This window comes from Lynx canadensis, chromosome A2 (assembly GCF_007474595.2).
Source record: "Lynx canadensis isolate LIC74 chromosome A2, mLynCan4.pri.v2, whole genome shotgun sequence".
Taxonomy (NCBI): Eukaryota; Metazoa; Chordata; class Mammalia; order Carnivora; family Felidae; genus Lynx; species Lynx canadensis.
The window spans coordinates 85,839,824-85,855,823 of record NC_044304.2 but is presented as its reverse complement, the minus strand read 5'-3'; the positions used below and the strand labels follow the sequence as shown (position 1 = coordinate 85,855,823).

Below are 16,000 nucleotides of genomic sequence, written 5' to 3'. Positions count from 1 at the left end.
CATGGCACTGACCCCTAGAGTATCTTGAGGGATTGGTGTCTTTCGAAATGTCTTCTGACAAGTATTACTCCCCATACTACCATTTCCATTCCTCTCATGAAACTGTGTTCTACATGGAGGGTAAAAAAATAGGTGTTTGTCAATATGCTTGTTACTAATCAACCCTAAGTTTTTCATGAGTAGGTTCCAAATAAAAATGTCTAATTGCAACTGTTGATATTTTAAGCAGTGGAGCCCCAATTTTAGCAAGTAACAGAATCACCTGGAGGGTTTGTTACCCTGAAGATTGCTCAGCCCCTTCCCAGCTCATTACATCTGGGGTGGGGCCCGAGAGCACACAGTTTGAAAAATTTCAGCGGCTATTGCCGCTACTTCTCCAAGGACCATATTCTGAGAAACCATTGCTTTAAAATAAATGTTGATATTTCTCAGAATATTTTCAGGGGAGAAAAATAGCCATGTCATTTGTTCGCTGGTGTCCTCTTTACCTTCATCTTCTTACTGAGAATCATTTGTTTTAATGTGCCCCCTTTCACAAGTCAGTAGCTCTCAGGAGCCGACAATGGAGTGTGAATTTTCAAATGTGTTAAAATCCATGGTTGAATCCAAGGCCCAATCCCAGTTATCCTTTTCATTCTTTATAACCATTGCAATGAAGGCTGGTATGTTAGGTTCAGAATTCGCTTTGCTCTGTGGTTTCTATTTTCCTTATGTTTCTTCTCTCTCCTTTCATCATTCTACACATACCTATCCTTCTTGTAGAAAAGGGTATGATTAGTGATTCCTGTGTGAAAGTATTTTGCCAATTTTTAGACTTGAAGCACTTCTCTTATTTTTTATATTCCGTTTGCTTATGGGGTAGTTATTAATCATGGCTTTTGTGTAAATAAAAAACAGTGATGAGTTCTCAAATATTTTTGTCAATGACAGATTTTTGTCAATGACAGATTTCTGTAAAATCCATCAGAATACTCCATCACAGTATTCACATGTGCACTTTGTTGTAAAGTTGGTCCTAACCAACTTGAACGTTCATTTAAAAAATATTTTGGTTTATAGTACTTGTGAAATTGATTTCATTACCTAATGATAGATTGGACTGGGAGCTTTGGGCCCCAATTTTTTTAAAGACCATATTGTTCATATGTATGTCTAAATATTTCCAGTGTTTAGAAAAAAAATTACATGTGTGTTTGTTAAAGTATCTCATACTAATGTGTTATTTGGTCATGTACATGTTCAGACCTGGATGGAAAGTTTGATACAGTTAGTTCTTTCCAAACCTGCTGACTTGATGTTGTTGGTACTTTCTACCAGGCTTCTTAGGGAATTTTCTGGTCATCCAATTAAGTCTTTTGTTGATTCTTTGCATCACTGCAGTGTGCGGCCAAAAAGAATCAAATGTGATTTGTTTTCATTTTGAGGAGATTACCTTTGGAATATGGAATACAGACTCTACTACTGAGTCGAAAATAGAAGTCTGAACTTAATTTAAAAACGGGGAAGAGTCTAAAACAACTATATTTGACCTGGAAAAAAAAATCTAACACAATTAACAAAAACAGCAACAAAAAATGTTAGAGAGATATATTTTGGATAAATGAGTGAAATTCTCAGTTTCCTGCCAGGGGAGGGCAATAAGGTAATTCAGTATCAAAAGCCTAGTTTGAGTAGAGAGAAAATTAATCTTCAAACTTAAATTTCTGTGGGTTTTTCTTGCATCATTATCGATTGGACTTTACCTCCTACCTCAGGAGACAGAATGGTTGTAGTTAGGATTTAATTGTGCTTAGTTATAACAGATCTTTCCTAGTATACTTTATTTTTAAAACAAAAATTGATTGAACTGGAAAACCTGCAAAAATAAAGGAAACGTGATATAAAAGAATCCTTCATTGCTACCTTTTTTGCAGGTGTTTACCATAAGTTGTCAAACCAAGAATTATCCTCAACTGCATGATATAAATTTAGTAGCATAGACCGTGAACTATATATCAATGGGTAATTTTAATTCAGTTATATTTAAAGGAATTTATTCTGTTCTGTAAATGCACATTTTAATACGTACTGCATGTGAAAAAGCCCTCGTCCCCTCAGGATAATCCTGAGTGACTCCAACATTGAGGAAGTGAGAGAATTTATATTTTAATGTGAATAATATAAAGATAATGCTAATGTTAATACCTGAATATAATTTGTGTATCTCATGTCAGCATGGTACTATGTTTTACTTACTTTTGCAACCTTTTTTTCCAGCTGGATTCTTTTTATTGTGATGTATTTGACATATAACGTATCAGTTTCAGGTGTACAACACAATTATTTGTATTTGTATGTATTGCAAAATGAGTACAACATTTAAGTCTGTGAGTTAGATTTCATCATGGTACTCTATTTTGAAATATTCCTGTAGATGTCTTTTTTTGGAAGATGATACTTTTGGCAAATGAAGACCTGAATGTGAGAATATTTGTTATCTTAAGTTTAATATTCTTTTTATTGTCTATCTTTTCTGGTATAGCCTGAAAAAAATGAGAGTGAGCCAGGCAGCCAAAGGATAAAACCTGTTTTTATTGACGATGCTAATTTTGGACGACAGATATCCTATCAACATGCAGCGGTCCATATCCCCACTGACATCTATGAGGGCTGTAAGTAAAAGAACTTGAACTACTCTTGGAATACCATGCTCTTGTCTGTCCTTTGTATCTCCTGTTTGGGGGAGAAAAGGAACAAATTTTGTTGAGATGTCTTTGAAGAGTCCGTGGTAAACTCTGTGTGAAAGAAGAAATGGGGTGTCCATTAGCAGTTTACGTTCAGAGAGCTGCACTATGTGAATATTTGTAGGAGAGTATGCATCCAGTGGGCGTGTCCTTCTGCTTTGGTTGACTAGGTCATTGTGCCTTCCCAGGGGCCATGAAAACTGAAAACTAATAAATCTATTTTCTTAAAAATGCAAACTGTATAGCACAAGTGTGCACAAATACAAATATACCTAGGCAAACTGTAAAGGGAGATAGTGATACATTTTAGACCTGGCACTTCTCATCACATCCTGTGTGTGTGTGTGTGTGTGTGTGTGTGTGTGTGTGTGTGTGTATGTGTGTGTCTCCCTTACCCTAGGATATAGGTAAAAAATATCTCCCTCTCAGTGCATGGTGGGCTCAAGATGAAAAGAAATGCTAGGGAAAGACTAATGAAATAGAGAACCGGGAAATGGAAGACTTGCTTGAGAAGGCTTCCCTGAGAGAAAGGCAGGGCAGTAAGTTGCTTAGGGAAACGCAGGGTAGGACGCTTGTACCATGTATTAACAAGGGCAGAGCCTGAGTGAGAATGCTGACTACAAATCCTGCCAGGTACAATCTGTATCTCTGAGGACCACCCATGACCCAGAAAGCGGGGCCTTTGTTCACTCCTAGTTCTGTTCCTCCATGTTCACCATTCTCTAACCAGTTTGTATTCTGCCTTCCCACATAAGTAAGTAGTAAGAAGAAAGGACCATTTGAGATTTTTAAAGCTATGTTTCTTCTGTTACCCTTTATTACAGAGGCTATAGACTGAATTGGGTATCCAGAACTCTCTGGGTTCTGGCCAGATGGCCTAGTTCAAAGCTAAATTTTTGCAGTTGTTTTTTTTTTTTTTTCCTTTGTAAATCCTTTAAATTTCAGGGCATTTTCTCACCTGTAAAATAGGGTAAAATGACTAAACTGATTTGAAGATAAAGTAAGTTCATACACTTGTTTTCATAATAGTGCCAACCTAGTAATATAGTAAGTGGTATGTAAATGTTTCTTGTTACTGTTTATTACAATTCAAGTTTATTTAAGCAGAGCGAACTAAGTACAGGGATTAATAATATAAGTTATAATTTATACTTTGGATTTCCTGTGAGATTATTGTTTAAAAGGGCATTTTAAATGCATGTAAGGTTCTTTTTGTAACATAAATTCCAACTTGATCAGATTATTCACTCTGTTGGTTTTTAATTTTTAAAGTACATATTGTTCCTATCAGTTCTTTGAAGATATTAAATGTATGACTTGTCTCTATTGATCATAGAAACAGAATTGTTTGTCTAGGTAGTTTCTGTTGTTACATGAGAATTAAACATAATTAGACTCTCTTACAATCCAGCACTACTATTAATTCCAAGTCCTTTTAGGAATTACCTGGGATTTAGGTTCACATATTTTTTTTTTAACTTCAACCATTATGCACTTTGTAAAAATAGTTTTCTAACTGTGTGCTTTTTAAAGAAATATCTTGATCTTTGCAATTGTATTTTTTTATTTTTTATTTTTTTTATGTTTTACTGTATTTTTGAGAAGTGGGGAAGAGCAGAGAGAGAGAGACACAGAATGCAAGGCAGACTCCAGGCTCTGAGCTGTCAGCACAGAGCCCAATGTGGGGCTCGAACTCACAACCCCTGAGATCTTGGTCCGAGTCAAAGTCGGACACTTAACCGACTGAGCCACCCAGGTGCCCCATGACTGTATTTTGTAACTACTACAACTAATTAGACAGTACTTAGCTATATGATTGTGTTTCCCATTTTTAAAAAATTACTTCATCTACCTTATTTCAAATTTTTCATCACCTATTGTTTGTTGGGTATGCCAACAAAATAATCTTACTTTAAGATTATATCTTTCTATTGAATTCACATTAGAAGAACACACTGGCTGGATATAGAACTTTTGAGTCACAATATTTTTCTGTCAGTTGTCTGTGGATATCATGGCACTGGTTTTTTTGACCTGTATTACTGTGTTGAAGAAACTTGAGGCCAACTTGAGTGTTTTCAGTTTGGTAGAAAGCTTTCCTGATTGTGTTTCTATTTTGTTGTCTCCTATTTGGGGATTGCCTTCCTTATTCCTGAAAATCATTATCCATACCAAGAAGATACTCAAAGTCAGTGATTTTGTTTTTAATAATCTTTGTAACACTTTAAAATATATATTAAATGAAAAACTTGCATGTGAAAGAAATTAAATCAAAAACTACTATGACTGAAACAAATATGACATGAATAGAACCCTGCCTACTTAATCCCTTTTGGTCTTGAAGGGAAAGTCTTCTTTTTGTCCAGTTTCAGTAGTCAAGAGGGCTTCTCTGAGCAAGTTCATAGATTGCTGCCGTTCCCAAAGGAAAGAAAAATAACAAGCTTAACAGCATTGTGGTTTTAATCTCATGTGGATCTAGCAGTTTGGGGAAGTGGGATGCGTGTTTTGGGGAACTTTGCCTCACTGCTGATTCTATCCACTTCCCCTCACGTTTGGTATGGTAGCCAGAGCCACTGGTCTGTTGCACAGCTCTTTGCAGTACATGGGCACCCTGAGCTAGTATAACCTGGGAAGAGGAGGGCTTGAGCATACTTACTGATGTGCATGGCACAGGAGATGCCTCTATATGGCCTGGAACTTACTTCCTGCTCTGGATGACGCATGAGATACCATTTCAGATCCAGTATGGCATAGACTCACTGTACTCCACTGAGTACTCAGTGGCTTTCTCATCCCATTTGTCATCCCTTCATATATATAAAATGAGGCTCTTCATACTTTCTCCCACTTATATTCCTATGAAGCAGTCCATTTTTTTCCACTCTGGAGAAAACTTCCTTGCAGTTCAGATGGTCTAATAGGGATTATCGAGAAATCCTCAAATTGTTCATTAAATACTCAAGGATATTGGTACTTTATACATTTTTAAAACAGTTTTTTTCCCCCCTCTAAAGATCGTATGCCATGGTGGCAAATTTTAATAAAGCATACTTATTTAACATACAAAATGGAAGACACCAGCACTCGCAACTCTTGTGGCCAATCATAATTAACAGTTTGGGGCCATAGTCCTATTGAATACCTTGAAATGAAGAAACAAATCATCCAAATGAGATTTTCCACATTTCTTTTCAACTTGCTTTTTCTTCAACTTAGAGACTCTTGTTCAACTATTAGAAGGCTGAAGATAAGAGAAAGCATTCTCTTCAGGAGATTACCCAGAAAAATAAAAACAAAGTGACTTTGCTTAGTTTTTCAATGAGGTGATCTTTAAGAAATACGTGAAAAATATTGTTATCATGTTTCCATAGATAATTAGCACTTAATTCACCTGTCTAGTAAATTACCTTATGCATGCATTTTGTGAACAGGGGTCCAAGGACTCCGCAGTTGCGTTGGCCTGGTTAAATACTAACAACCTATTTTTTGTTTGTTTGTTTGTTTGAGTTTAGTAGTTGGTTGACTCCATGCTTCCCTTTTAAAATGTATTCTCTAATTTATTTACTATAACTTTGTTAATTTTGAAGAAGGGGACCCTGAAGCACTCTTGAATGAAAGGTCGTATTATTAAGAATGGGATCAGACTTCAAATAAAGTCTAATTCCAATCTTTATATTTTTAACTACTATGATAACTGAAATTCCTGATATTTTACTTTTGAGTTAATTTTAACTTTGTTACTTTGGGAGTAAGAATTGGCAGACAGAATTGTCCATTGGAGTTAAGATAATACGCTTTGCATGAGAATCTTTATTTTCTTACTCTTCTATTTGAAATTTTGTTTTGTTTTGTTTTAGTTGAAGTCACGTAGTTTAAGTCTTCATCTCTTATATGCTGGAACAGACACGAAAAATGACACAAAGGTTAACCATAATTTTTTTTAAGAATATCGTGACATGGTACACCGTTTTTTTTGTTTTGTTTTTAGTATTCTACAAAAGAGGTTTTAATTTTATTCATGTTTTCCTTTCCCATTTAGAATGAACTATTTGTACACATCTGTAGAAGATTATTTTAATTAGTCTCAGGGAATAAACCATACTTTGATTTTGAAAAGAAGATAAAATATTTAAATAGGTGTTTTCAGAAATCCTAAGACCTATTTTGGAATATGTCATAATTAAAAAAAAAAAAAAAGAAGCTCTGTCTTGCATTATTTGGTTAGTCTCATTTATCTTAATATTGGCTTCTCCTCCTTTGCTGAAATCTCATCAGGAAGACGCTGACCTTGCCTGGCCTGTAGTCTTTTAAAATTCATATCCCATGTTATGAACTGTGTGAGTAAATGACACAGGAGTAAAATCAGAAATGTCAACAAGATCTTGAAAATTTAATAATTACTGGGACTCCTCATGCAGCTCATCAGAACCTATCAGATTCACAGGATTGTTCTAGGTTTCTGAATTTAATAAATGTGAAAGCTTACTTTAATTGAAGGCTTAGCTGAAGGAAACAGCCTCTTCTTCCACTAAGACAGTTGTGTGACTATATTCTCATAAGGAATCTTCTGTTCTAATTTCTCAAAGGCAATTACTTTTTAAAGTCCCAGGAATTGAAATGTGATTATCTTTGCTCATTGATATATTTAAAGTTTTAGAGTGGTACATTTAATTAGAACCATATCTGAAAGTGTTCACTTTTGAGAATTTCACTGGTTAGTACTTAGATTTTAGAGGGCATTGAAACCATACTTGATTTTCAGATCTAATTTATCTGTTGGGCTGGTAAAAACACAAACATAGAAACTAGGAAAAGAAGGACTTTAGACATTTAGTCAATGTGGTTTTAATCACAAAAATTTATTAATTTTTTTAAATCATTTTAAATTTTTTTTTTTCAACGTTTATTTATTTTTGGGACAGAGAGAGACAGAGCATGAACGGGGGAGGGGCAGAGAGAGAAGGAGACACAGAATCGGAAACAGGCTCCAGGCTCTGAGCCATCAGCCCAGAGCCTGACGCGGGGCTCGAACTCACAGACCGCGAGATCGTGACCTGGCTGAAGTCGGACGCTTAACCGACTGCGCCACCCAGGCGCCCCTTTTTAAATCATTTTAGATGCAAGTATAGGGAATGTCTTCGTAGGATGCTGGATAGTCATTTATCAATAGAAATTCATATTTATTTATAAAATTATTATGGTTCTAAGAGACTATCCAATAACAGGCAACATAGTAACCGCCAAGATGCATAACATTTTCAGGCACTACATACTTTTGTCCTAATCTTACGTTGTCATGTAAGCAAAGAAATTACTTCCATTTTAGGAATTGAAAAATAAAGTTTTATCACTAAGGAGTATCCATTTTGATAAAAGAAGACACAATTTTAAGGAATTGTGTTGCCTTTTAAAGTCTCTTCTGCTTTACTAATTACACTTCCTTTAAATTCAACTGCTTATAATGACTAATACTGGCATTATAATGTATCTTTTCTTAAATATTGACAGAGAGAGAGTGAGTGTGTGTGTGTGTGTGTGTGTGTGTGTGTGTGTGTGTGTGTGTTGGGGAAGGGCAGAGAGAGAGAGAATCTCAAGCAGGCTCCCCACTATCAGTGCAGAGCCAGATGCAGGGCTCGAACTCATGAACTGTTAGATCATGACCTGTGCCGTAATCAAGAGTTGGACACTTAACTGACTGAGTGACACACGCTCCCCTGCAATTTATCTTGATGTTGATTTCTTTTATCTTTCAAAATATAGTTGCAGTATCTCAAATGATGCCAATATAAACATTGGAGGAAAAAGGTATCCTCCCTTTGCTGATAATTGTAGAGCTAGCTTTTCACAATCTCTTATAAATCTTGACAACTAATCTCTGCCAAATATGGAGATTATGTAATTATAGAATGCTGATTAATAGTTTACATTGAATAGTTTACATTGTTTTAAACTCTTTTATAGATTTAGAAAGTTAATATTTTAATAGATTGGCATCTTTGGAATAAATAAGGCTGTCTGACTTCACAGCTCTGAGGGTTGTAAAGATGATGCATCCCACAACCCAAAAATATTCATAGAAAAATGAATATAATACTGTAATATAATATAAAATAAGAAAGAAAATACAACACAAAAAGAAAAATAAATTAACCTGCACTTACTTTGAAAACCTTCGTGGCTGGTGTGAGGGAAACAAAAGAGAGGAGGCTTGTTGGAAAGTTGTAGGATGACTTACACTATAATGGAATCACTGCTATATTTTGGCTCAATGGAATCTTTTTCTGCATGGGGGCCATTGTATATGCTCACATGGATGGTGATTACAGTAGGGTATTAATGAACTCTTGTCATATACTGTATTCAATGTAACTAGCAATAAGGCAGCAGAGGAAAAGGTCTCTTAGCTGTAGGCAGCCTGACCTAGAATGAAGCGAAACATTCATAAGCTTATTCTGGTATGGAAATGCCAAGTGCTGTCTATAGGTGCTTTGAAGTGACAAAAAATACATTAGGGTCAGTTGTGGGCACCTTCTAATGTTGTAAAACATCACTGATTTCTGCCACACCCCCACAGCCTGAACATGAGAGATGATCACCCACAATCCTGCAGCGAGAGAGAGAGAGAAAGAGAGACAGAGAATCAGTTGTGATCATATAACGTTTGGCAAGACATTGCCGTATTGCATTGATACATTGCAAGACATCACTCTTTCATCAAGTTAAAATTTATTATACATGTTTGTTCATCTTGCAGAATACTCATAGAACAAGTTACTCTCAATCCAAGTTTTTACTTTATAATAAAGTTGACTTATTTGTTTTGAAAGAGAGGGAGAGAGTGAGCTGGGGAGGGGCAGAGAGAGAGGGGGAGAGAGAGAATTATAAGCAGGCTCCACACTATCAGTGCAGAGCCTGATGTGGGGCTTGAACTCACTAACTGCAAGATCATGACCTCAGCCAATATTGAGTCAGACACTTAAATGAATGAGCCATCCAGGCACCCCTATAACAAAGTATTATAAAGTGTAAGAAAATGGATGGTGGTGATCCACATGGAGTCAGTGGTAGGCTAATTATAGAATAAATTGGAAACCTATTCAAGTTTCTGGCCAAAGATAATACTTCAGGCTGTATCATTTCTATAAAACTTTTGAGGAATAAATGCTTGGAAGTTTAAAAAAGGTTACTAGAATGCATTAATATATGAAAAAAGTATTTTTAAACAAATTTTTTTTCAACGTTTTTTATTTATTTTTGGGACAGAGAGAGACAGAGCATGAATTGGGGAGGGGCAGAGAGAGAGGGAGACACAGAATCGGAAACAGGCTCCAGGCTCTGAGCCATCAGCCCAGAGCCCGACGCGGGGCTCGAACTCACAGGCCGCGAGATCGTGACCTGGCTGAAGTCGGACGCTTAACCGACTGCGCCACCCAGGCGCCCCTGAAAAAAGTATTAATCCATGTGACTGCTTATACAAAATAAAAATTGCACAAAAAAGAAGTAAAAAAAAAAGATAATAGTACAGTCTCATGAATAATGTTACATTCAAAAGAAAACATTTACCAAGTAGTGATGAAGAATAATCCATGATGACAAAATACATGGCTTAGATGTCTGATAGTGTTATATATCAATTGATGCATATTAAGCATTCCATAAAGTCTTAGGCCTTAATTGTTTATCTATCTATCTATTTATTTGTTTACAATTTTGAAAGAGTGCGAATGGGGGAGAGATAATGAGGGGACAGAAGATCCAAAGCGCTGTGCTGACAGCAGTGAGCCCAACTTGGGGCTCACACTCACAAATGGTGAGATGACAACCTGAGCCAAAGTTGGATGCTCAACCACCTGAGCCACCCAGGTGCCCCTTAGGCCTATTTTTATTAAAATGTAATCAAAATACCACTGCCAGCACCAAAAATTCTCCCCATACTAGGCATGGAAGTTATTTTCATAATTTTCTGAAACCTATCAACTAGAAGGTCATAGCAGACGTCAGTATATTATTAGTCTCTTTTAAGTTAAGAATAAAGTAGGGATGGATGCCTGTCATCTTGGCTGCTATACAACATGACATTGGAGAGTGCACTCACCTCAATAAGACAACAATTGGAGATAAGCTATAAATACTGGAAGTATACACTCAGAATTGTGTAAGAATTTTAAGGGAAGAAACTTAAAAGCTTGTGAGGAAATGAAGTCTTATTTTAGTAAGAAGGCTATTTATAATATAGATAATAGTAAGTCATTTCTTGATTATTAGCAATAATAAGAAAATATTATGAGAACTCTATCATACTCCATATAAGACCATTAAAAATTTTAGATTATATCTGAAATCTAGACAATGAACGTGAGAATATTTTTCAGCATATTCTTTCCAAAAAGAATGTACTTTCTATAACATCCCATTATTTTTTCCAAGCTCATAATTTTTTTAGTGATTATTGTAATTGACTCAGATTTTATACGATTGCTGATTTTGATGATTATCCTCATTTAATCTAATTATTTTATATTAGTAGAAAAAATAGTTTGGGGGTGCCTGGGTGGCTCAGTTAAGTATCCGATTTTGGCTCAGATCATTATCTTAGGGTTCATGAGTTTGAGCCCTGAATCAGGCTCTGTGCTGACAGCTCAGAGCCTGGAGCCTGCTACAGATTCTGTGTCTCCTGTTTGCCCCTCACCTATTTATGCGCGCTCGTTCTCGCTCTCTTTCTCAAAATAAATAAATAAATAAATAAATAAACAAACAAACAAACAAACAAACAAACATTAAAATCATTAAAAAATGGTCTGAATCTTCAAATACCAGAATTCTAAACACTATGTGTAATCATGGCTAAGTGTAAAGTAAGCATTCATTTCACTGAGCTTCAGTTGTGATTCATGGACAAGAATAGAGACTAAAAGAAGTGGATGCCTACCATTGAATTACTTACTCAAATTCTTCATCTCAAAACAAAATAATATACTTCACTTGGCTATCGTGGGAATTATATGTGGTAAATAATGTTAGGAGTCTGTCAAATAGGAAATGCTTCCTTATTCCTATGTTTAATATCCCAAAAGAGCAAAGTAATACAAAGCTGAATAAAAGGTATCATTTTTTTAGGGATTCAAATTATTAACATATGTTATTACTCTAAACTATATCAGATTTAAGTTTTTATGATTAAAAATAATTTTAAGTTAATATTTTAACTGTTAGAATCAATAATCACATATTAGAGATCAAAACAAGCTTTCAATTAATTAGTCTAAATTTTGTAGGATGGTAACTCATTCTTGTTAAAATTTCTGGTTAGTCTACCATGACCTGACTTGAGAGCATCCATTTTGACTGTCCCCACCAAGATGAAATTTCTCAATGCACCCTAGTGCTCCGGTGATTAAGGACTGTAGAGAAATTACCATCACTTCTAATCTGTTGGGGTTTTTTTCAGAGTTACTGTTTCAGAGGTGGTATTTATCACAAATTTAAATTTGTGTAAAGATAAAATAATACAGAATGTTTTTAGCAGTAGTATGTGGTTTATTTTATGTTTTGTTTTAGCTAATTCATAAATATATATAATAATGTGTATATTAATGTAAAATGTATTTTTTCCTGCAATTCTGGAGGTTGCATCATTCCATACTCCAGAGTTGTGTGTTGAAAGACTACAAAAGTAAATGTTTTGAAAGAGCGGTCAGTAAAATGTTACTATGGTCATAATATTAATAAGTAGCTTTTGTTCCTTCTTCTAAAATGTTCTTTCTCAGTCATGGAATCAGAAATCTGATAAGGATACCCCTAAAAACTATATTTCATTTTGTAACAAAGAAAACACCCATTGTAAAAAAGAAAAAAAAAAGATTAGATAATTAGCCTTGGTTTTCATTAGGAGTAGAGCTTTGAAATCGTAAGTACTCCTAAAAAAAGACTTTTTGAGGACATGCCTGAAGTACAAAATGTAGATTTCAGGGTAGGGTAATTTGATCATATTTAATAAGTATGTCATAAGGAGACTTAGTTCCTTTCAGGTAGAGTTTGTACTCTATTGCCTTTTTCTCATGGCGTTTCTGAAATACATGTCTTTCATAGATAGTGATATAGTATTCAGTTTTCTGTTGGCAAAATGTAAATCACAGGTAAACCCAAAGGCCAAGCCTATAGTATTCTGATCGTACAAATACTAATCCTGTCACTCATTTAAGACTGTGGAGTAACAAAACAATTAGTAATAACAGTTACAGATTTTTTAAATTGCTATGGACTAAATTGTGTTACCCCAAAATTCATACGTTTATATCCTAACCCCCAACATGACTGTATATCAGATAGGGGCTGGTAGGAGGTAATGAAGGTAAGATGAGCCTTTTCTAGAGGGTGGGGCTCTAATCTTAGAGGATTGGTAGCCTTAGAAGAAGAGGTTCTTACATGCACACACAGGGAAAAGGTCATGTGAGGACATAAGAGAAGGTAGCTGTTTACAAGCTTGGAAACAATCCTGTCACAAGAAATCAAAAAGTCTATCACCTTGATCTTGGATTTCCCAGCCTCCAAAACTGTGAGACAATAAATTTCTCATTTAAGCCACCCAGCGGATGGTATTTTGTTATGGCCATCAGGGCTGACTTGAACACAAATTTATTTGCCAAGAAAAAACTGTGATTGTCTGAAACTCAGCATTTAAAAGAATAAATAAAACAAGCTACTCAGGGCTTAAAAGAATAAAAGACATGCCTTGAAAAAGTTAAGTTGGATACTTCACACTTTGTACTGAAATATAATGATTTAGAAATATTTGGCTGCTATATTTGGATTTACAGGGCCCCCCTTTTTTCATATTAATTCAGAATCGTGATTTCTGTACTTCCCCTTGAAACACTTATGCTCTGGAAACCAATTAATGTTCACCGAACTCCATAGAAAAATAGGCTTGATTGGAAAGACAATGAATTTGCAATTCTAAGCATCTCTAGCAACAATTAGATTGATCATGGCGAATTCCCTAAGTTATTTAGTGGATATGCAGGCTTTGTAGATATAAAGGTTGAAATTTATGGTTACTGAAGTGTGGTTTTGCTTGCTTTTTGTTTTGTCACATTTAAAAGAGAATATTGTAACAACCTGATTGTCTAGTCATTTGATCATGGTCCCCAGTGTCCAAGATGTTGCTGACAAATTGCTTTGTTTTTGTTTTTGTTTTTATCAGTCTGTGAAGATAATATTCTGTGCACACTACAAATGGATTAAATTTTGAACACTCCGTTCTTGGTTCAATTTGCAAAGCATCTCAGCCCCTTTATTGAACTTGAGGGATATTTTAACCCATAATGATATTTGGAATTTTAAAGTTCCTAGATCTCATTAAAAATAAAGTTGTAAATTCGCTCTCGAGATAGCTTCTATTGCAAGGTTCACTCACTTCTTTAATATAAACCTATATAATGGTGGTTGTGTCCATATCACCTACCGTGTTATTGACAACTACTCATTATTTCCAGCAGAATTTTTCTGGCATGTTCTAAACAAAACTTAAGTAGTTTTACCCACTAGTTTCCATTTTATATGACTATATAATATCAGTGTCTCACGAGTGTATATTTCATTTAATTTACTTAATCTCTTTATCCAGAAAATTTTGTATGAATGACAAGTGGGCATAATACTTCAGATAAGATGTATAACTCACTTTGTTCTGTATGAATAATTTTGTTGTACAAGTGTAACATGTAGTTTATTGTGAAAATCTAACTTTATTTTGTTAGCCTTCTACCCTTTTTCAGTGAATGACTGTGGATAAAGGTGGCTTTCTTGGTGACTTTATAATAATAAAGTGGCCTTGGTCCCTTTAAGTCATAAATAGGTTTAAAACTTTCAATTCAGAAATGTAAATGTGTTTTCTGCCCTAATAGTCGAAATTCTGAATTTGACCTAGCATTTACTAACTCTTCTTCCTTACCCTAGATTACAGCTAATGAAAGCCTACCCTAGAAAAGGGGTTGAGAGGGTAGGGCATTTCCTAGCAGCTCTCTGAATTTTACATCCACTAGGTACAAACAAGGAAGGGAAGGGAAAGAGGAAGATGCTTGTTTCTGGCCTGGGTGGCTTAGGACAGGGCTGGATAGATAATGGGTCTTGTAGATAATTTATACTGACTCTGTTTTGGGAAGACATTTTATGGGTTATTGAGACATTTCTTCCTGGGTTCCTTTGACTCTGTAGACACACCTCTTTATACAATGAGAAAACTTAGAGCTAGTTGCTTCCATAACCCTGAGAAGCATTTTAGATTTGCCTCCCCAGAATCACCTAAGGTACTGTAGGAGAATCCTACATACTTCATGCATGCCAGTCTTAGCAGATGTTACCAAGTCAGCCACAGTTTGGGCATACAGTGTTGGATAGTTCATAATGTTGTAGCGCATGTCTCTTATACTGTATTTCATTACAAATTTTTTCTCCCGTTGGTATATATTTGGCCAAATGGAAATCCTGTGGTTCTTAGGAGCTATATGAATAATGTTCTCTAAGTTCTCTCTGAGTACTTAGAAAATTGTTTAAAATTTTTTTTTTGTCAACAAACATGGTTAATTTTGATACTGAATTAATGTATCCCATCCAATAAGGCTGGCACCCATGTTTAGATCACGTAAATCCCAGCACTCAGTCTAGCATGCATGTACCTCACTAAGGAATATCCTAGATTTTCCCATAACTTATTTTCAGAGCTGGTGTTTATTTCTCAGTGTCCCTTTTTAAGGGAGAGATATTATACAACATATTTGTTAAATGTCCTTAATTTGTATTTGTTTTTTCACATTTTATTGTGATCTCTGTTAAAATAATGTGAATTTTTTGTTTATTAATGAACAGAATATCCAGGAGTTTGTGAGTTATTGTAAAGTGTACAATTATTGCTCCCCTTTTGCTTACTGTTTAGTGGGAACCGCAAATAAAAATTCACTGTCTCTTTGTTTCTAAAAAGAAATTTGAGAAGCAACATAGAGGGAAGGCATGAAAAGATGTGGATACAATTCAGTTCCTCTGTAAATTTGATAGCTGGAAATCAGAAGTACTTGGCTAGCTTTTTATGATGGGTATAACCAGTGACAGGCCATTCAAAGGTTGAAGAAGAGAGATAATGAAATCTTAAATTAGAAAAGCTTTCCAAACAGACTGACAGTAGTGTTCACGGCAAATGAAAAAGGGATTGACAATTGGAGAGAAAATGGAGGTCTGGAATTTGAGATGAGAATTTTTTAATCATCTGGCATTTTGCTTCA

General features: G+C 35.2%; 1 protein-coding gene across 1 annotated transcript in view; it reads left to right on the top strand.

The window, feature by feature from the left end:
- Positions 1–16,000, top strand: part of CACNA2D1 (calcium voltage-gated channel auxiliary subunit alpha2delta 1) — a 494,736-nt gene that overhangs the window by 319,456 nt on the left and 159,280 nt on the right. Inside the window, 1 exon segment of the mRNA XM_030307860.1 lies at positions 2,522–2,651. Within this exon segment, the coding sequence (XP_030163720.1) occupies positions 2,522–2,651 (130 nt within the window).